The sequence below is a fragment of the Misgurnus anguillicaudatus genome, chromosome 8, assembly GCF_027580225.2.
Source record: "Misgurnus anguillicaudatus chromosome 8, ASM2758022v2, whole genome shotgun sequence".
Taxonomy (NCBI): Eukaryota; Metazoa; Chordata; class Actinopteri; order Cypriniformes; family Cobitidae; genus Misgurnus; species Misgurnus anguillicaudatus.
The window spans coordinates 36,795,903-36,816,524 of NC_073344.2; the positions used below are offsets into that span (position 1 = coordinate 36,795,903).

The 20,622-nt window shown below is 39.4% G+C and overlaps 1 protein-coding gene across 5 annotated transcripts; it reads right to left on the reverse strand.

Annotated features, from left to right (window-relative positions):
* Positions 1-723: 723 nt before the first annotated feature.
* adam23a (ADAM metallopeptidase domain 23a) lies at positions 724-20,342 on the reverse strand. Of its 5 annotated transcripts, XR_012370830.1 has the most exons (27): positions 19,970-20,335; positions 18,954-19,177; positions 17,942-18,018; positions 17,414-17,477; positions 17,139-17,221; positions 16,835-16,898; positions 16,676-16,748; positions 16,493-16,560; positions 16,076-16,141; positions 14,529-14,597; positions 14,278-14,444; positions 14,038-14,122; positions 13,854-13,941; positions 13,709-13,760; positions 13,484-13,583; positions 13,248-13,319; positions 10,081-10,167; positions 9,881-9,961; positions 8,571-8,621; positions 8,340-8,403; positions 8,143-8,248; positions 6,352-6,474; positions 6,106-6,271; positions 4,588-4,699; positions 3,335-3,425; positions 2,003-2,194; positions 1,193-1,332 (listed from the first exon to the last, which is right to left on the reverse strand). XR_012370830.1 is itself a non-coding variant. In XM_073870841.1 (26 exons), the coding sequence occupies exons 1-26, from the start codon at positions 20,040-20,042 to the stop codon at positions 1,287-1,289; spliced, it is 2,352 nt and encodes a 783-aa protein (XP_073726942.1). In that variant the 5' UTR covers positions 20,043-20,339; the 3' UTR covers positions 724-1,286. The 5 variants fall into 5 exon arrangements, 4 of the variants coding, with proteins under 4 accessions (XP_073726942.1, XP_073726941.1, XP_073726943.1 ...); XM_073870841.1 differs by lacking the exons at positions 2,003-2,194; positions 3,335-3,425 and adding an exon at positions 4,254-4,344 and having other exon boundaries at positions 724-1,332; positions 19,970-20,339; XM_073870840.1 differs by lacking the exon at positions 2,003-2,194 and having other exon boundaries at positions 724-1,332; positions 19,970-20,336.
* Positions 20,343-20,622: the final 280 nt, after the last annotated feature.

Below are 20,622 nucleotides of genomic sequence, written 5' to 3' on the forward strand. Positions count from 1 at the left end.
AAAACCTGTACTGTCAGTCAATGATGGTATAGAAAAACACTATCTCCCTCCCTCTCTCTGCGCTTATATCAGCCCAAATTCAGAGCTCCCTCTACCTAAACAAACCCATTCTATTAATATTATCAATTAATATCACAAGTGCCCGGATAACACTGTCCCACAGAGATGACAAATGACATTTTCATTTTTAGAAGCTGAGATTTTCATAGAAACATTCAGTTTAAGTAATCAGAAGCTTATTATAATGTCAAACATAGATGGCCGAGCATATAAAAGACTTCCTTCATAATAATCTTTTAGATTGAGATCAATTTCATTGTTAGTCTCGTCTGAGAATTCTTTACCAAACCGTAAGTATGTGCAGTGTTTCCCCTTTGCATAGTAAATAAACGTTAACTGTTTTTCTTTGACATGCAGATACCTTAAAAAGCGCGGCAGGGCTGTGTGGGCTCCGCCCCCAGTGCAATTGCATCATGCAGCTTTCTGATTGGCCAGTAACGGCATTCGGGTCAGGGCAGTCCTACAGGGCCCAGCCGATATAATATTGGTTTATTTAAGGGGAACTGACGTCATCAGGCATATATAAGACTCTGGAGTTTAAAGGTAATTTCATCATGCAGCTTCAAAGGCTGCTGGCCGAAAAGTATAATTTATTCTTTTTCTAACTTGATTTCATAGTTTCATTAATACTACAAAAATGGCGGCAATATAACATGCTAAAAATAAAATGAACAAACAAAATTTTTATTTATGCTTTGAAGTGTTTGTCTGAAGAAGATATGGGTCCCTCTCATTGGATATGATCAAGCCCATTCAGCCCCTCTGAAAACACAAGAATGTGCTCACCCACTTACTGGAACTGTGACCTAAGCGACCGTTTATAAATCGTTCTTCTTTCCTCCATTATTATTTAACAATATTCTTGCATTGGTGTCCCATGCGAGGTCCACAGCTAAGCTGCTCATGCCGAGATCGGAACCGGAGTCCGTGAAGTGTAAACAGGAAGTCGTGCCTCGTCTTCGCTGTCACCATTGGCTCAGTCATTCATCTGGGTTGCAAATGGCTCAGCGTGGATGCTCAAGGACAAAGGAAGAAGGTCAGTTCCGGAGAAGCAGTTCTAGGTTTGGCTAAAAGTGTCCGATCGTTCGTCTTCCCTTGCTTTCTTTATTTTATTCGTGTAACGCCAACTCCGTCGGCAGCGGAGTTAGCGGCAGGAGAAGGTACGGTCCAGCAGGTTCTGACGGAACCGAGGGGCACACAAGGCAAGGATGCAGTTCTCAAAGTCTTTAGATGGCACTGGCGTTAGGGTCATATCGTCTCTTCTTGACATTTCTTGGCGATAAGAACAAACAGGAAAGAACAGAATAGAAGGGGGTTAGTGTGGGCAATGTCAGAACCGTCAGCATGCAACTTTACTGCTCATTCGGGCCATGAACCGCCTTGACCCTCGGCAACCCCGCTGAAACAAAGTCATTCTGGACTTGGTTCTTTAACTTAAAAACATTGTTTTCTAATTAAAAAAGAGTTTGTTCTACATCCAAGCTATTTTAATGCAGTCGGGTTGCGGCGGGTAAAAGCGGCCGCCCTTTAAAGCAACAACAGGAGACACAGAGTGTCCCGCCACTGACTGGGTGAGTATATGTGTTAGAAAGACAACAAGGGATGTGGAAAAGAACATTACCTCCTGGGAGAAAAACACTGACACAGACAGAAAACAGCAAGAAAGAGCGTACAACATCGAGGGTCAGAAAGGACATCACACCCACAACATGAACGACGATACGATACCACCAGGAACAACAATAAAGGCAACAAGTACTGCAACAACACCAACAACGACAGGGGTTTGACACAACCTCCCCGTAGTGTGGCTTGATGTGGGGCATCCCAGCATTTTAACATGCACCTGTCCATAGAGAGGTTAGATGGGAGACGCCACTATCGCTGTGTAGGAGGGTGTTTGGGGTAGCATGCAGGTGCAGTGGAGCGCGTGTATCTGTACCGGGTCTCTGTGAAGCAGGCAGTAAAGGCAGCGGTGCCGGGCGAGTCCGGGTGGGGGGTGAGGGCTCTTGCTCAGTTCTAGGTTTTCAGGGGGGCCCAGGGCCTTCCGGGAGATAAGAGGGCGTGGCAGCCAGCCATGGCACAAAGGCTGCCTACGTCACAACCTCCACCCCTCTCCGCTCAAACTCTCACCCTTTCAGACAACGGAGGGGGGATTGAGAGAGAGATCACGGCGAGGAGAGTGGGTAAATCAAGTCGTCATCCCTCCCCACACCAACCCAACAACCCGCCCCAACAAAACTCAACCCCTTCTCAAACTAAAGAGATCAATAAATACCCCTTCCTTCACATGAGGTGAGCCCAGCCTTTGTGCGATGCTCTGATAGCACTCCGGTTTAGCTCTGGCTTTGTGCCAGTCCACATGCAAACTCTAAATGGGCTCAGTCAAGATGCTATGTGCAAACAGGCATGCTGTGGTGATCTAAGTCCTCTAGGAGTATTTCGAGAGCTCTTCTATTCTGTCCACGAACATGCTATTGTGAACATTAGTGTTACTTGTCCACTTTTTACTGTTATCTTATTAAAAAAGATTCACATTTGCTAATCTACATACAAGATTATCTTAAGACCAAAAGGTAAATTTACACTCACAGCCTATTTGATGTCCCTTACTACACACATTTTTCAAAATTGCATCATTAGTGGAAGCATACATGGTAACATTGTCTTACAATTCCCACCTTGCTATAGCATACTGATATACTTTTTATACACGTTTGAATTGTTAGCATTTGAAATCAATTACACAACAACTTTCTCTTTAATATGTCATTACACATCTTGCTCAGTATCTACTTTATCAATTTGCTCGCATGCATGTCAAGCGTTGGGCCAGTCTGCTAGAGGTTCTGCTATAGTCAACAGCGTGTCCAACCAATTCCGTTTTTCAACAACTTTTTTAACGCAATTAGTTCATTGATTACGAACATCGGCAAGTCATTTCCTAAGCACAAAATACATGCAGTTGTACAGTCATCATCAATATTTATTTGGAAAACTTACATTAATAATACAGATACTACGAAATTAATTCAAGGTGCACCAGAACAAACTTATTATACTTTACATAACACCACGTACACTATGCAGCTCTAAGTACAATTGTTCATTATTATTTTAGTTTCTGTCGTCTGTAGCAGAAGCCCAGGCCCTTGAGTGTGTGTGAATATGTGTGTGTGTAGTGATATGTGTTGTGTTTTAATTCAAAATTGTGTGTTTATGTGAGCCTGTTCCAGGCTGGCAGGCAGTAGGAAGCATGCGGTGCAGCTCTTACTTAAATCCCCATCCCGTACCCCCCAGCACTATGGCTGCCATCAGGATGGCCCCTGCGATGGAGCCTATGATAAGGTTGGTGGCGCTAGGACCTGCAGAAGGGCATGATGGGAGAGAAACATGACGTAAGCCGAAGGGGGCTCCTGCACAGCATGCAGGGTTTACAAATCAAATGCTTGAGTTCAATTATTTGTATGTTTACAGTATGTGGTCCTATAGGTAGGGTGTGTCGCTGAACTTACCCGTCTTATAACGTCTGATGTAATAAATGTATGTTATTTGGAGTTTTTTTTTTGGGGGGGGGCAGATGTACTGGTTTTAGCACAGGGGAGCGGCACACGTGAGATTGTAAAGCACAGGGCCGTTCTGAGTTACCGACGGAGACAATCGCACAGACACGCGCACGCAGACTCACAGAGAAACAGTAACCCACAAACACACTCAGCACGAACTTTCACGCACTCACGCACCCATCAGACCTTGTTTGAGAGATTGATAATTAGCTATGCACAGGAAGTGGGTCAGATCTGGGGGGATTTGGCGCTACAGCATCTTCGCACGCAAGCAGTGTGAGTGCGGGTCATCTCGTGTATTTTTCTTTGTAGCTTTTGTTCGGTTTATGTAAATGCCCCACATGGACCAAAGAGGGAAGCGCTGCAACACTTAATTAACACAGGGTGATAATAAAAAGATCCATGAATAAATAGCAGCCAGGGGAGAGGAGAAAAAAAGAGATATATACCAATCAATCAGTCCATCAATTACACAACATAGAAAAAATTACAGGTCACCATCACATTCAACACAACGGTACAAAGCCACTGGGAGAACACGTACACACAATTCGCACGGACACGCGCAAACACAGGGGATCTCCCTTTTGTTGGGGGAATGGCATTGAAGGGTTAAGAGGTGCTTACTCTATTCCCCACCCTGTGCCTCCAAAAATCACCCCTAGGGCCAGAATGGTCCCTGCCACTGCCCCTATCAGCCTGTTTGTGGCCACGCTCACTGTGCAAAGGAAATAGGGGTGATTCAACAGAGAAAATGTCACTTAAGGCCCCATTTTAAAGTACACGTATGTTAAAGTGCACAGGGAAGATCCCAGTGTCAAAATAGGGGTGCTGTGATATTTGGAAGTGGCTCTGCAGTGGCTGTCGCTTATGTGTTATATGTGCTGAAAGTTTTGTGTTTGCATATGGCATTGCTGACTGGGTTTTGTATTTATTTAAAAAAATAGGAGATATCACGAACCCTTGGGGCCCGGGTCCTCGATGACAGGTGGCAATTTTGGGGGGTCGTGCATGCTGCAGTCGGTTCCCGCCCAGGTAGCATCGCAGGTGCAGGTTGCTTCATTATTGCACACCTGAGGATTGATAAGCAGGAGAAAAACAGTATTACTGATGTGTCATTCATGATGTTTAAAACTAAACAACCCCATTTTAGGATGTGGTGGCTGATTTAGAGGTTTTTCTGTGCAATTGATTGGATCTTGGTTCTGGGTGGTTGCTAGGGCATGTGACATGATTACTATGGTGTTTTGGGTGGTTGCTAGGTCGTTAGTGGTTCTATGCAAATCCTTAAAGGATTAGTCAATTTTCTTAAAAAAAATCCAGATAATTTACTCACCACCATGTCATTCAGAATGATGATGTCTTTCTTTGTTCAGTCGAGAAGAAATTATGTTTTTTGAGGAAAACATTCCAGGATTTTTCTCATTTTAATGTACTTTAATGGACCCCAACACTTAACAGTTTTAATGCAATTAAAAATTGCAGTTTCAACGGAGTTTCAAAGAACTCTATAAACGATCTCAAACGAGGCATAAGGGTCTTATCTAGCGAAACGATTTTCATTTTTGACAAGAAAAATTAAAAATATGCACTTCTAAACCATAACTTCTCTTATATCTCCGGTCATGTGACGCGCCAGCGCGACCTCACGCAATACGTTATCACGTCAAGAGGTCACTGAGGACGTATACCAAACTACGCCCCAATGTTTACAAGTGTGGAGAAAGAGGACCGTTCCGACGTTGTTGTATGTGGAATGATGCTAATTAATGTCTTTGTGTCAGTTTATTGTTTAAAATGGTCCGCAAATGTGCATTTCATATATGTAACACGTGACCTTTCCAGGGGCATTACGCACTTACATGAGGTCGTGCTGGCACGTCACAGGACCAGACATAGATGAGAAGTTGTGGTTTAAAAGTGCATATTTTTATTTTTATTATCAAAAATGACAATCGTTTCGCTAGATAAGACCCTTATGCCTCGTTTGGGATCGTTTAGAGTCCTTTGAAACTCAGTTGAAACTGCAATTTCAACCTACATTAAAACTGTAACATGTTGGTGTCCATTAAAGTCCCTTAAAATGAGAAAAATCCTGGAATGTTTTCCTCAAAAAACATAATTTCTTCTCGACTGAACAAAGAAAGGCATCAACATTTTGGATGACATGGTGGTGAGTAAATTATCTGGATTTGTTTTAAAAAAATTGACTAATCCTTTAAACACCAAGTAAGCAAATGCGAGTATGCACCATTGATTAAAGCAAGTTTCACTTTTATACTATTCGATTCTGGACATTCAAACAATGTAATATGCCATTTATCTGGCTTTGGGATGAGAATTCTGGAATAAAAACTGTAAGTAGATTTGAATGGATTTCTGGCTTTCATGTTTTTGAATTCACCCCCAAGTTATTTTCAGCCCTGATCTGCAGTGTTTTTGTGTGAACAGCAGTACGCGTCAGATGGAGATTACTCACGCCGTGAGAGGAGCAGACTTGGCCGCCCGGGCCAGACGGGCAAGCTGTGAGGTTCAGGGAGGAGATAGGTAGACATTTCCGCTCAAGGCACATCATAGAGGGGCCACATGGAGTCCCGTCTTCCACAAACCCTAAATCAGTATCATCATCTAACAGCACATGTCCTCCACTAAAACCAAAGAAAAACAGAGTACACAGTCAAAAAAAACATTTTTAAGCAATTCTCGACAGATAAAATCGAGGAACCCACTGCAGTCCACTAGTCTTCCCTGATGGTTGAAGGTGGTTGGAGTGATGTCACCTTTCAGGGTTCCAATCCTTGGGCTTCTCCCAATATTGGCACACAGTAGGTACCCACAAAACACATCGCTGTGAATTTACACATTTGTAAAAATATTAGATAAGATAAGGACCTTTGACATTTTGGCACCAAATGTTTAATCTAGCACAATCTGCATTTGTTTAGTATGAAAGGGAGTATAAAAGGGAGTTTTCAGTTTTCAGATCCGAGGCTTTGTTTTTGAACCTGGTGCGTTTTCTCCCTTGGTCCGGTTCATTTAGCATATGTGAGCACGTCATCACGCTCGGATCTGCACCAAAACAACCGATCCGAAGCCGCCTGGTGGTCTCGGTCCAATTGCAAACAAATTCTGTAGTGGTTCGCTATAAGTGTGAAAGCAATCCGACCCAACCCATCAATGAACAGGCTATCTTATTGCTTTATTAACCATGAACATACCTGATAACTCTTTGGTGACGAATTCTGGTGAGCACGTAAACGCCATTTAAAACAGCCTTATAAAATGTCTTTTAACTCCCCATAATAGGTACCTAGTAGGAATTTTGTTCTGCATAAAATGAAGTAATATAAGCTGTTACAAAAAAAGCCACACAATAATGCAGCAAAGCTGCGGACTTTAAGCAAAATCACAGGAAATAAACTTCTACGTGACTTGTATTAACCAAGTCTGGTCTAGGGCTGTCACAATGATTAAATAATCGCCTCATCGCGATTGTTTGACCTCATTGCGATGATTTCAGATCACTGCAATGATTGCACATCTCTCTAAAAAACACATGGGGGAGCTGCAGCGCCTGTATTAATGAGACATTTTCAGATTACTTTAAAATATGTGTTATGTTTATTAATATTTACTGCCAGGTAAACGTTGCAAAATATTTAACTTAAATAATCACAATAATGTGTGAAAGTTATTTCATAAACAAACAAAAAAGTATGAGAATTACATGTCAAAGCAATAAAACAGACAATTAATCGTCATAATCGTCAAAGCACTAAACAGGCAATTAACCATCATAATCGCCACAATTTATTAGGCAATTACCGTCAGCAAAATTTCATAACCGTGACAGGTCTAGTCTGGTCCATTTGGAAAATTGCCTTGTGAATAGAAACAGAACCAAGATAAAATTGCAACATTGTAGCGTTTTAACCCCCGGTTTCGGAACAAACCAATCGATCTACAGGTCTGGAAACACCCTTAATTTAATTTTGATTCTTTTTTAGTGTGAACAGGCCTCTTTTATATGCAATTTAATCTTAATGTTGATTGTGATTTTTGCAAATGACATAAATGGTCCAAAAACAGGAGCTAAATACAATTTTCAGTGTAACATTAACATGTAAAATAATGGAGAAGGCATCGTAACTGGTCATATATCCTGACAGATATATTAACGCCTGACGGAAGGTGTGTTTGAAGCGTGGCCAACAGCCAATGACAGTGGCCGCACATGCTCCTCTGCTCTCCGGTCTTGCATAAACGTAATTGACGCGTGCGTTGGCGCTTGAAAATTTGAGAATTGTTAAACTTCTGCCGCGAGCAACGGCAGTGGCGTGAAGTCGACAGATTCACAACTCAGTTCAGCAACGCATGACCTCACCCATTTAAAGTAAATGAGAAGCGTTAACGCTGACGCTCCGTGTGAATGTACCGTAACTGAATCGCGTTGTAACACAACAAACAAAAAACAACAAATCATGTCTTTTTAGTGACTTGTGTGAAGCAAACTTACTGCTTGCTGCATGGGACCCATTTGTCTCCATCTTTCCCACAATTCCCTTTTTCGTTCCCCTCTGTGTTTAACTTTTCATAGCAGTGCTTCTCTGAGCCTTCAGCCTCTGATAGATACAGGTAAAGAACAGCAGGTAAAGTGCTTTTGTTTGGCATGAGCGGGTGTATAAATTATTAGGGGACATCAGTGTCACTCACTTGAACCCCAGACGTATTTGCACTGACCGTCCCGGGTCTTACATTCACCACTGTAACAGCGACCCTGGAATAAAAGTAAACCGCAGGGAGTAATAGAGCAAAAATACTCTAAATATTATTTATGAAATACTAGGAATGCACCAATATATCGCCCTATAATCAGTATAAAAGTTGAAATTTTGTATCGGTGCATCCCTAAAAAATAGATTTATTAAGTTAATCTTGTCTGACCTGATTGAGTTGACATGAGTAGCCATCTTGCTTATGAAGATTAGGGGGGCACTATAAGAAAAACAAAGACAAAATATTTTTTACACTGATAAGAATGTTTCTCTACATTTAAAATGTAAATATTATTTTTATTATTTAATATTATTTACTTTTAGTATTACGTTCTAAAAGTACTTTTTAAGATTGGGCTCATTGTGCATAGCTATGTGACCCTTGACCACAAAGCCTTATAAATCTTAAAAAATGACATTTATACATCTTCTGTTTGTTAGTATATGACAATATTTGGCCGGGATACAGCTCTTTGAAAATCTGGAATCTGAGGGTGCAATTGTCCAAATAAAGTTTTGATATATTTACGGTAGGAAATTTACTAAATATCTTCATGAAACATAATCTTTACGTATTATCCTAATGATTTTTGGCATGAAAGAAAAATCGATAATTTTGACCCATAAAATGTATTACTGGCTATTGCTACAAATATTCCCGTGCAACTTAAAGGAACAGTATGTAGGATTGTGGCCAAAACTGGTATTGCAATCACAAAACTTGTGGCTAAAACTGGTACTGCAATCACACAACTGGTGGCCAATACACAAAATGACAACATAAACATCAGTTGAGTGCTGCACCTCCACTTTTTAAATGACAATATCCTGGCTGGATCACTGTTGTCAGTGATATAAGTATTTGAAATGAAAATGTTTTCTTAATGTCTAGATATCAGGGCCATTTTATGATTAATTGATATAAATTTCTTACATACTGTTCCTTTAAGACTTTTGTGGTCCAGGGTCAGCAATATTAGCAATACTTGTTAATGTAGTTAAATATGAAAAATATTTAAAGGTACAAATGATTAAATTAAATAAGATTCTGAAGTAATTACATAAGCCATATATTACACATATAATATAACTGATAAGTGTAAGTCAACTGAATAACCAACCTGCACGATTTGATAAAAAAGTGTTAAAGATGCAGGCGGGCTGTCGTTTACTAAATAACATGCCTTCTGTTATGGCAGTTATGACTGGTTGATAGTGAGGGCGTTATAGGGATTTCGGGGGTGTAAAGTGTGAAACATCATCATGTTCTATGATACTGTTATTGTCATTTCCCAACTGTTACATTCTTAAGATAAAGGTAGTTCTGCAAATGACTAAAAAAATAAAATTTTAATCTCAGATGTCCCATCATTGCATTACACTGCGATTTCTGTGCTTGAACAGAAGTTATTATTCTTCATTGGGGCGCAGAAATTAAAGTTATTCTGTGAGGAACAAAGGCCGAAAAAAGTGCAAGACCTGTCCTGAGTCTCCGGAACAGGTCTCTGATATGTCACAATCATTCACTGCGTCTCGACAGCTGTATCCCCGAGGGACAAACTGAGTGATGAAATAGAAAAAAGAGAGTATTTTAAAATATTAATCACATAAAAAGCACTTTACTACAGGCTGGACAATGTTATAATCTATGGAGTGAAGAAGGACTTAAAGTGTCTCACCAGGCAGGTGGCGTTACAGCAGGGGCCATCACTGCAGTGAGCACCATTAGACAAAGAACACTTTTTACAGCAGTCTTTATAGCAATCCTGTATCAACACAGAGATACACAAACACAGTGGTCACCAGAAAAATTAAACAATGCTTGCAAGTTTAATTTACATTGGTCAGCATAAATAGTTATGTATATGCATGTCTTTTCTTGACAGAAAGTTATTTGTATATTTACAGTTACGAATTTGACAGTAGTGGTCGGCCGATATGGGGTTTTAATGGCAGATGCCGATATTAAAAAAGCAATGTGGCATCATGTTAAAAAAGGAATGATGGTCATTTTACTGCCTGTCAAACCCTGGCTTTACAATGGCTGGGTTCGACGTTGTGCAGCGGAACAGCAAAAAAAATTTATCGGTCAATGAAAAAAACCCGTCAAAACATCGTGCAGATATATATTTGGGAACAATATATTGGTCGACCACTTTTTAGCAGATGCCAAAGTGACTAACAGTACATTAAAACTATACATTTTATTAGTATGTGAACTATTAGCTGATGCTGATAATAATTTCCCCCCAAATATCAGCCGATATATATCGGATTCAGCAATATATCGGTCAACCACTATTTGGCAGATGCCAAAGTGACTAACAGTGCATTCAAACTATACATTTTATTAGTATGTGAACTATTGGCTGATGCTGATAATAATTTCCCCCCCCAAATATCAGCCGATATATATCGGACTCAGCAATATATCGGTCAACCACTATTTGGCAGATGCCAAAGTGACTAACAGTGCATTCAAACTATACATTTTATAAATATGTGAACTGTTGGCCGATGCTGATAATAAAAAGTTCAAATATCAGCCGATATATATCGGACTCAGCAATATATTGGTCGGCCACTATCTGGCAGATACCAAAGTGACTAACAGTGAATTCAAACTATACATTTTATAAATATCTAAACTATTGGCCGATGCTAATAATAAAAAGTTCAAATATTAGCCAATATATATCGGACTCAGCAATATATTGGTCGGCCACTATCTAGCAGATACCAAAGTGACTAACAGTGATTTCAAACTATACATTTTATAAATATCTGAACTATTGGCCGATGCTAATAATAAAAAGTTCAAATATTAGCCAAAATATATCGGACTCAGCAATATATTGGTCGGGCCACTATCTGGCAGATACCAAAGTGACTAACAGTGCATTCAAACTATACATTTTATTAGTATGTGAACTATTAGCCGATGCTTATAATAAAAAAAATCCAAATATCAGCCGGTATACATCGGATTCAGCAATATTTCGGTCGACCACTACTTGGTAGATGCCAAAGTGACTAACAGTGCATTCAAACTATACATTTTATTAGTATGTGAACTATTAGCTGAAGCTGATAATAATTTCCCTCCCAAATATCATCCGATATATATCGGACTCAGCAATATATCAGTCGACCCCTATCTGGTAGATACAAAAGTGACTAACAGTGCATTCAAACTATACATTTTATTAGTATGTGAACTATTGGTCGATGCTGATAATAAAAAGTTACCAAATATCGACCGATATATATCGGATTCAGTTATATATCGGTCAACCACTATTTGACAGATGCAAAGTGACTAACAGTGCATTAAACTATACATTTTATTAGCATATGAACTATTAGCCAATGCTGATAATGAAAAATGTCCAAATATCAGCCGATATATACCGGACTCAGCAATATATCGGCCGACCACAAGTGACTAACAGTGCATTCAAACTATACAATTTATAAATATGTGAACTATTGGCCGATGCTGATAATAAAACGTTCAAATATCAGCCGATATATATCGGACTCAGCAATATATCGGTCAACCACTATTTGGCAGATGCAAAGTGAATAACAGTGCATTCAAATGATACATTTTATTAGTATGTGAACTATTGGTCGATGCTGATAATAAAAAGTTACCAAGCATCGGCCGATATATATCGGATTCAGTTATATATCGGTCAACCACTATTTGGCAGATGCAAAGTGACTAACAGTGCATTAAACTATACATTTTATTAGCATATGAACTATTAGCCAATGCTGATAATGAAAAATGTCCAAATATCAGCCGATATATGCCGGACTCAGCAATATATCGGTCGACCACTTTTTAGCAGATGCCTAAGTGACTAACTTACATTTTATTAGTATGTGAACTATTGGTCGATGCTGATAATAAAAAGTTACCAAATATCGACCGATATATATCGGTTTCAGTTATATATCGGTCAACCACTATTTGGATGCAAAGTGACTAACAGTACATTCAAACTATACATTTTATAAATATGTGAACTATTGGCCGATGCTGATAATAAAAAATTAGCTGATATATATCGGACTCAGCAATATACTCAGCAATATCGGTCAACCACTATTTGGCAGATGCAAAGTGACTAACAGTGCATTCAAACTATACATTTTATTAGTATGTGAAGTATTAGCTGATGCTGATAATAAAAAATGTTCAAATATCAGCCGATGCTTATCGGATTAAGCAATATATCGGTTGACCACTATCTGCCAGATACCAGAGTGACTAACAGTGCAGTCAAACGATACATTTGATTAGTATGTGAACTACTAGCCGATGCTTATAATAAAAAATCCAAATATCAGCCGATATATATCGGATTCAGCAATATTTCGGCCAACCACTACTTGGCAAATGCCAAAGTGACTAACAGTGCATTTCCTTACAGAAAAGTCACATGAATTTCACATGTGCAAATTCACATGTGAAATGTGTGTTTCTGGAAAAATTTTGTGTGAATCCAATGTGAAACACATGTGATCACATGTGAAATCAGTGTATCACATGTGGCACATGTTGTCCACATCTCAAAAATTGTCACCACATTATGCACATGTGATCACATGTGATTCACATGGGATTCACACAAAAATTTTCCTAAAAAACACATTTCACATGTGATCACGTGTGTTTTTTCACAGATACCAAAGTGACTAACAATGCATTCAAAAGATACATTTTATTAGTATATGTGCTTCCTGGGAATCAAACCCATTTAGTGCTGCTAATGCAATGGTCTACCAATTGAGAAACAGAAACACCTATGTAGAAATTAAGGTTTGAAGTGCTCACCATTCGAGCCCCACAGTCACACTCCTCTCCCACCTCCACATAACCATTTCCACATTCTGTAGCCTCGAAGAGCTGTCAACACAAATTACAAATAGCTTGTGAAACACACAAAAACCTAAAATAGTTTCTTCATGGAAGAAAGAAAAAAGGTTTTGAATGACCTGAGGGAGGCATTTTTTAGATAAACTATCCTTCAAATGGTTTATATGTGTGTCCAAACTATTGTTTTAGCCTACCTTGTTGGGTTTGTTAAACAGACACGATGCACCGCCTCTTAGAAGGAAGTTCCTGTAGTCAGTGATGCTGCATTTGGAAAACCTGCGTGGGTGTTGCACTCTATGAGACATAAATAAACCGTGAGAAACAAACAACGTAAATCAAGAAATCTTAGAGCTAAAAAAGCAGTTGGATATTTTGAGGAGTTTATCGGATAGTCTGCATGTGTGCAATGTTGGCGATACCCAGTGTCTTCCATTATACATCCCACCCATGAATCCATGCAGCCGCATTCCTCTGACAAAAACACAGGACAGTTAGACAGTCACTTTAACTGGAATCCATACAATAAGAATCACAATGTGACAATACGAAGTGACACAAACTTACTCTTCCTGATCACAGGATCCCATTGGATACCTAGATTCTGTGCTAAGCTTTGAGAGAGTGAGGCAGCCATCGTCCATGTGCTGCCAAACTGAAGAGAGTGTAACAAATACATGTTACCCTATTGAACATGTCACCTTATTTTTCAAACCCAGTCTGTTTACCCATGATGCATTGTGTGTCTTACCTCATTGACCCCAACTCCTCTTCCTTTGGAACACACGCCGCCGATGTATGCAACGCTGCTCCGACCGTAATGAAATGTCACATTCCTGTAAAGAGAAACCTTTATCGACATCAAACGAAATGAATTTACAACAACATGCTTTTAATTGGCTATTTACCTATTTTATTTTATAGCAACTTACAACCACTGTGGGCCACATCCTTAACCACCTACCACTATCCAGAAACCTCCCGAACTCACGTAAACAGGTGCACAGCATCAGCCTTGATGTTGATGTTTTGTTGACGATATTTTGAAAAATCCCGTAACATTTCCAATGGCTTCACGCTCAGTGGAATCCGGTCCCTGTCTGTCCAAATCTCCACGGCAACCAATACCACACGTGTATTCAGCTGTTCTTTAAAAATCTAAAGGGAAAATTATTTGAACTTTAGATGGAAAAAATGTGACAAATTTTGCAACATTTAGATTAATGAAATACATAAACCTACAGCGTCTACCAGGTTGACGACCGATTTGGCCGAGTTGCGGGTATGCTTCTTATTCTTATGCCTTTTAAACTGTAAAAACAAAAGGGTTCAAACTGTAAAAACACTGTGTCTCAAGGCATACTGTAAATAATGCTTTTCATACATTAAACGGCATTCGTTTCGTTATTTAGTCCCCTCTAGTGGACCATTTATATAGTAATTCTTTAAAGGGGTCCTATTATGAGATTTTTCGGAATCTTAATTCTGTTTCTGGGGTGCACTTCGATACTTTTGAAATGTTACACATGTTTGAAAGATTCGGTCACAATGCAAAGCTAACATGAGTTAGCTTACAGGCTGTGAGTCCGAAGGTGGAGAAATTATGATAATGTCGTAAATCCCAGGAAGTAAATTTTTGCCTATAATCCGTGTGTTTGGTGTAGTCCAAGAAAAGAGATTTATGTTGGAGACAATAAGTCGCATCATTGTTTACTTTAAAATATTTATCTTTTGCATATCGTTAACATGTACTAATACACACCTACACACCAAAGGAAATGTAAAATCGGACCATTGGTGCTCTTTAAGAAACTGCTCAAATATCAACGTTACTCACAGTAACTTAAGTTGAAAAAGTGAAAAAGCATAATAGCACCCCTTTAAAAAATGAACGATGCAATTAGTGTTTTAAAACAACTGAATTCATAATTTTTATTAGAGGTCGACGGATAGTGGATTTTACCGATACCGACAACTAATTTGGTCCCTGCTTGCCGATAACCGATTAAATGACCGATAGTTTTTAAAATGGATACTGGATAAAAAACAAACATAACACTCAAAGTGAAACAGTGCTGAAATGTATTACAAAAGTAATAAAACAACAGTACTGTACCATGAAAATGTGCTTAATGAAATAAATAAATAAAAATATATTAGTATTCAAGTAAATACTTCTTTGAAATACTCACAATGGTAAAATATTAATTACATAAGTGTATATTATATGTGTAGTCTTGTACTTTATTTGTTTCTGTTTTAACATTTAATGATTATTTAATCAAAATAACAAAAGATGTATTGCAGTGATGATTAAAAAAACCCCTCAAATCAGATTTTGATTTATTGGATATGTTAACGTAGCTGACAGCTGCATATAGTTTGCTATCTCTCGTTATTAATTTAAAATATGGATAGAAGTAACCAGCTGGAAATAAACAAATGCAAATGGATAGTAATAATCATGACATTAAACATTTGAGTTGGATTTATCTACGTGTATTATGTTTGAGGTATCCCTAATATTATTGTCCTGTCAGCCTTGACGACAAACATAGGTTCCTGCTGTTGTTTCTCAGCTAATGGGGCATCTATTCAGCAAATTAATAACTTTATAATGATATGAAGCAACGGACGCACTCAGAAAAACTGGCATGGATTTTTTGCCGATAGCCGATTGTTCCACCAATGAACTATCGGTGCCGATTAATCGGTCTACCTCTAATTTTTAGCAAAATTTTCTGAAAACAGACGTACTGCCCATGATTATGTTGAATAGATAAACCCACCGTGTTGTGGTCAGCGACAATCATTACTTCCAGGTATTTCATTTCTTCAAAAATGTTCCGTGGCACCTAAGAACGCAAAAAAAGAAACAAACATCACAAACTAAAATTATAATGTGCAAAACGAGATAACCACCGCTTTTTTAATTGTTCAGAAATCTCGTTTTTTGGTTGTGCATTCCAATTAATTTCAATTCAACTGCAGTTGGTTTGTTTTGATTTAAACCTTCATAACTTAAAAAATTCAGCTAAGTAGCACCATAAAACAAAATAATAACATGATAACATAATAATAAACATGTTTTGACAAAAATGTTAAAAATTTGATTTATCTCGTTTTGCAACGAAACTCTACAATATTGATAGAGTTTCCATGGAAACACTGCAACCCATTGAAAAGGTTAAGTATCATTTTCTTACAGCTCTTTTCCTCCTCCTTTTCAACCAAGGCATGCTGGCGAAAATCTGTTTCTCTTCTTTTTCCTCATCTAGGTCATCAGCAGCAGAAAGAAACAGACATGAAGGTAACCATAGAGATGAGGGCGTGGTCATAATATCTAGCCTTGTAACTTTATACTGTTACCAAGACTGTCACACGCTTACCCCAACTAGCAGGGGCAGAGGTCATACGCAGCGATGATGTTTGTCGCAATGTGTGGGGTCGTGCTTCAGTTTCCTAAAAAGTGCAAAGGCCCGAGTGATATCGACAGACTAGTTGTGTGGCAAATTAAACCAGGATAACCTACAATTTTGAGATCTTACCACGGTGTGAATCGCTTTCAAAGGCTCGATGAGATAGACGAATTTACCATCATCAAACATCCCGCTAAAAGAATGAAACACAAGGGTTTAATAAACAATCACAGAGTCAAATCATCTACTAGTGACAAGAAAAACAAAGCTGTTTTTATTGCCTAACAAACATGTCTTCTCTTTCCAACCACACACTCATGTTGACATTCAGATCTCTTCATGTGTATCAACCACCATCTGGCGTCACAGTGGGTCTCCTCCGGGTCAGACTTTCTCTTTTTATCTCACACACAAACAATGAAACGGTTCTTACTGCAGCCCGTTGCAGGTGGACAGAGCCACGCGGGAGTCCTGTTGTCCTCTCACCTGGCCGTGGTAATAGCAGTGTTCACCGCCCTAAACAGAAGCACATTCTTCAATGCTTACAATGCTTATGTAAACCTCAATGTTATTTAACGTGACATTTTATAATTAAATTATGTGTTACAATTTCTAATGTGTGTTAAAAATACTTTTTGTGGACAAAGTAAACTTAATTTACTTAATTTATTTAAAGGAATGTGTTTGATATTAATGTGTTGGTCTTACCCTGGAGAGAACTGGCTTATCTTTCTCATAGTGGATCTCCATATAGTCCGAAGATAACAGATCACTAAAAAAAGATGAATGAGATTTTTACAATGTCAATGTAAGCCAGTCTTGTAAAACCCAGCTAAAGTGTTTTTTTTCTGAGTTACTGTTTTCTACATAAAATCATCCTAATGTAAAGAACATTGTGTGATATCTTTAGTATTGACTGAGAAGGTCATGTCAAAAATTGATATCAATTTGAAACTGATTAAAATCAATTTCTTCAGGCTGGATTTCACAGGATCACAATTTTCCACCAAACCGAGCACCAATGTTTCGAAAAGCAACAATGAAGCTACTGCTCTATATCCTAGGCACTATTGTGCTTAGTAAGTGTGCAATGGGAGAACATTGTCTTCTGCATCAATCGCATTGTGTGACCTTCAGGACATCGCTGTTAGTAGATTAGAAGTTGCATCAGTGATTCTGTTATGAATGTGATCTCATTTTTTATTTACGTTCTTCTACCTCACTACACACACTTACTTGTTCAGAGTAAGGTCCAGTGTAAATGTGGAGCCAAAGGCTTCCAGCTGGAAACTTGCTTGGGCCAGGTGGACATCCTACATTGAGGGAGAAAAATTTATTTACACTTCAGAAAACAAACATATGTTGGTATATAAATCCTGCCATCAATCTGTTATTCCAAAAATCTTTAGCCTACATGAAAAATGTATTATGCTAAACAAACAACAACTGTCTATTAGTGAACTGGTAGATATAACTGTCGTTCCACAACAAGAAAAACACAAATCACACAGCTGTGCTGTTGTACTGAAAAAAAAAAATACTGCATTGGCAAAACTAAATAGAAACTGTGTGCACAAAGCAATTCCACATCCTGTCTGTTTAGTATGGAGAGTCTCTGTTGGGGGACGGAAAAATGCTGCTTTTGCGAAAAGTGTTTTAGATTTGTGAGAGCGGACTGGGACTGGTGAACCTGGACCAGCTTTGAGCATTGGGCATTTTGTGCATCTGCTATAGGGGTTTGATATACAGAGGTTTGTGATCCAAGTGAGTACATAGGGGAAGTTTCCCAGACCGTGTTTACATTAATCTAGGACTAAATAGTTTTTACAATCACTAATGTTACAAAAACCTATCCTGGTGTCTGGTGTGCATCTTGAGACAAAACAATGGCACTGATATATGTAAAGATATGTCAGTGCAAGGTGTTTTTAAATTAAGGCAACCCAAACATGGATTTAAGTCTTGGACTAGGAAAAACCCTGTCAAGGTTACCGCCCCATACTGATAAATGTAAACCTCCAAACCCCTTAAGCAAGTCAATTTGGATAGAAGCGTCTCATAAAGGCATCCATGTAAATGCAATATTTGCTATTTTACATACATCTAGCGTGCAACTCTTGAATCATGGCCTGCATTTGGTGTATCACAAACACATATGAATAATAAAACATATGAGAGGGCTCTCCAACGCTCGACCAGCATTAACGCACACTGACGTGCACTTGCTGAGTGACAGCCCGCGTCTCACCTGTCCATCACCGGCCTGATTCCGCGCGCGAGTGTCCAGGTCATGATACGCGCTCTCCGAGTCTTCATTCAGGTAATATATGAGCCGCGAGGGATAAGTGATGGTAATGTCGCGCGCTCGCGTTTTTCCTCTCGTGGTGTTGCCCGGCGGCGCCGCTGCTGTGGCTCGCGGTGTGGCAGGCACGGGCCGATCCCTGAGTTCTCCATACTGCAAGGAGCCGGAAACTGCGCGAGAGGAGGAACAGCATCAGGAATATGTTTACTGCTTGACGGTTTAGATATGAGGAAGTAATCCTGTCAATTATACATGAACGTGTGGCAGCGGTTGCAGCCCTGTGATGCTGCAGAGAGAGAGAGAGAGAGAGAGAGAGAGAGAGAGAGAGAGAGAGAGAGACTGCGCAGATCTTCTTATGCAGATGTGTGTATGCCACGACATAACCAAATAAAAACACTGACATCTGAACGCACAGTCAAGACTGTGTGCATGAGAGAACAAGACGTGACATAATTATATAATAGGCCTAAGTTATGGCAACAGGGAAATAAGAGAGACGCATTGAGCAAATATAACCCTATCTATTTTTACCTTCATTTGAAAACTGATATCTGCATTGTAAATGCATTAGAGGCGCATCATAATAATCTGTTCTCATGGTAATCGAATTGATATTCAGTGCGACTCCGGATGCTGGATGTCCGTCTACCATTCCCCAACACCATACTAATGGTGCTGTCAACCCACTGAGAGGCCTTCAAAAGCTTTTACCCCCCCCCCCCCACACACACACACAGATTGACACATATAAATGGCCGTAAACACAGTAAAGTAATGGAGGCTACTCAATCCGAGCCAGTATAACCCTCCCTCCATGTTCTGCGTATTTATCAGCTGGGATTTCCTACCGCATCAGAAAACATTCGAAAAACGTTAAAATAACGTCTAGCAAACATACAACACAAACCTTGTATGAGGGATATAGAATATTAAACTGTCAAAATGGTAAAAAATATACTTACCCGTTGAGGCAACAGAAGACAGCAAGGAAATAAATATGCTAGCAAGCAGACACAGATGGAATATCAGACGCATGATTCATATTTGAAGACTGAATAAAATGTTATCAGCGCTTTAATTTACAACGAGCGTCGCAGTCCATTTTTGTAAGCGCGATGCGTGTTGAATATCGTCGCGTGTCCCGCGGGGAGAGGGGGAAATCCTTCATGCAGCATCGGAGACTGTGGGGTGGGTAACGCGGTCGGGATGCTGAGGGGTGGGAGGACTGGGAGGAAAGCGAAGCGGTTGCAGCGCGGCTGGATGGAAGGCGGTGGCCAAGCATCCCTCGCATCGTAAGGGATGCAATGCGCTTGCGCAGTACATCCACTTCTGCTGCGTTGACGCGTCAAGCAACCTCACTCACTGTGCGCACGCTCTAGCTCGTTGCCCAATTGGGGATCGCCACTTTAATTGTAAATATATCCAGCTAACAAGAACTGCGATTGACTATACGTAACATCTTTATTAAATCTCCCATGAAATTAAACTTTTTCCTTTTAATATAAATACGTTAGGATTAAGAAAAAAATAGAAACTGGTTTTATTATACAGAAAATGTAACCATTTAAAACCCACAGTTTGTAACAATCTCTAAAAAAGTCTAGAATTCTTATTA

What these genes read in the sequence shown, in the direction of transcription:
- adam23a (XM_073870839.1), bottom strand. Translation starts at nt 20,042, where the DNA reads ATGCGTCTGATATTCCATCTGTGTCTGCTTGCTAGCATATTTATTTCC. An exon ending in TGTTTAACAAACCCAACAAG is followed by an intron (nt 13,320 to 13,483) that starts GTAGGCTAAAAC and finishes TTGTGTTGACAG; the next exon opens with CTCTTCGAGGCTACAGAATG. An exon ending in GCTGTAACGCCACCTGCCTG is followed by an intron (nt 9,962 to 10,080) that starts GTGAGACACTTT and finishes TTCATCACTCAG; the next exon opens with TTTGTCCCTCGGGGATACAG.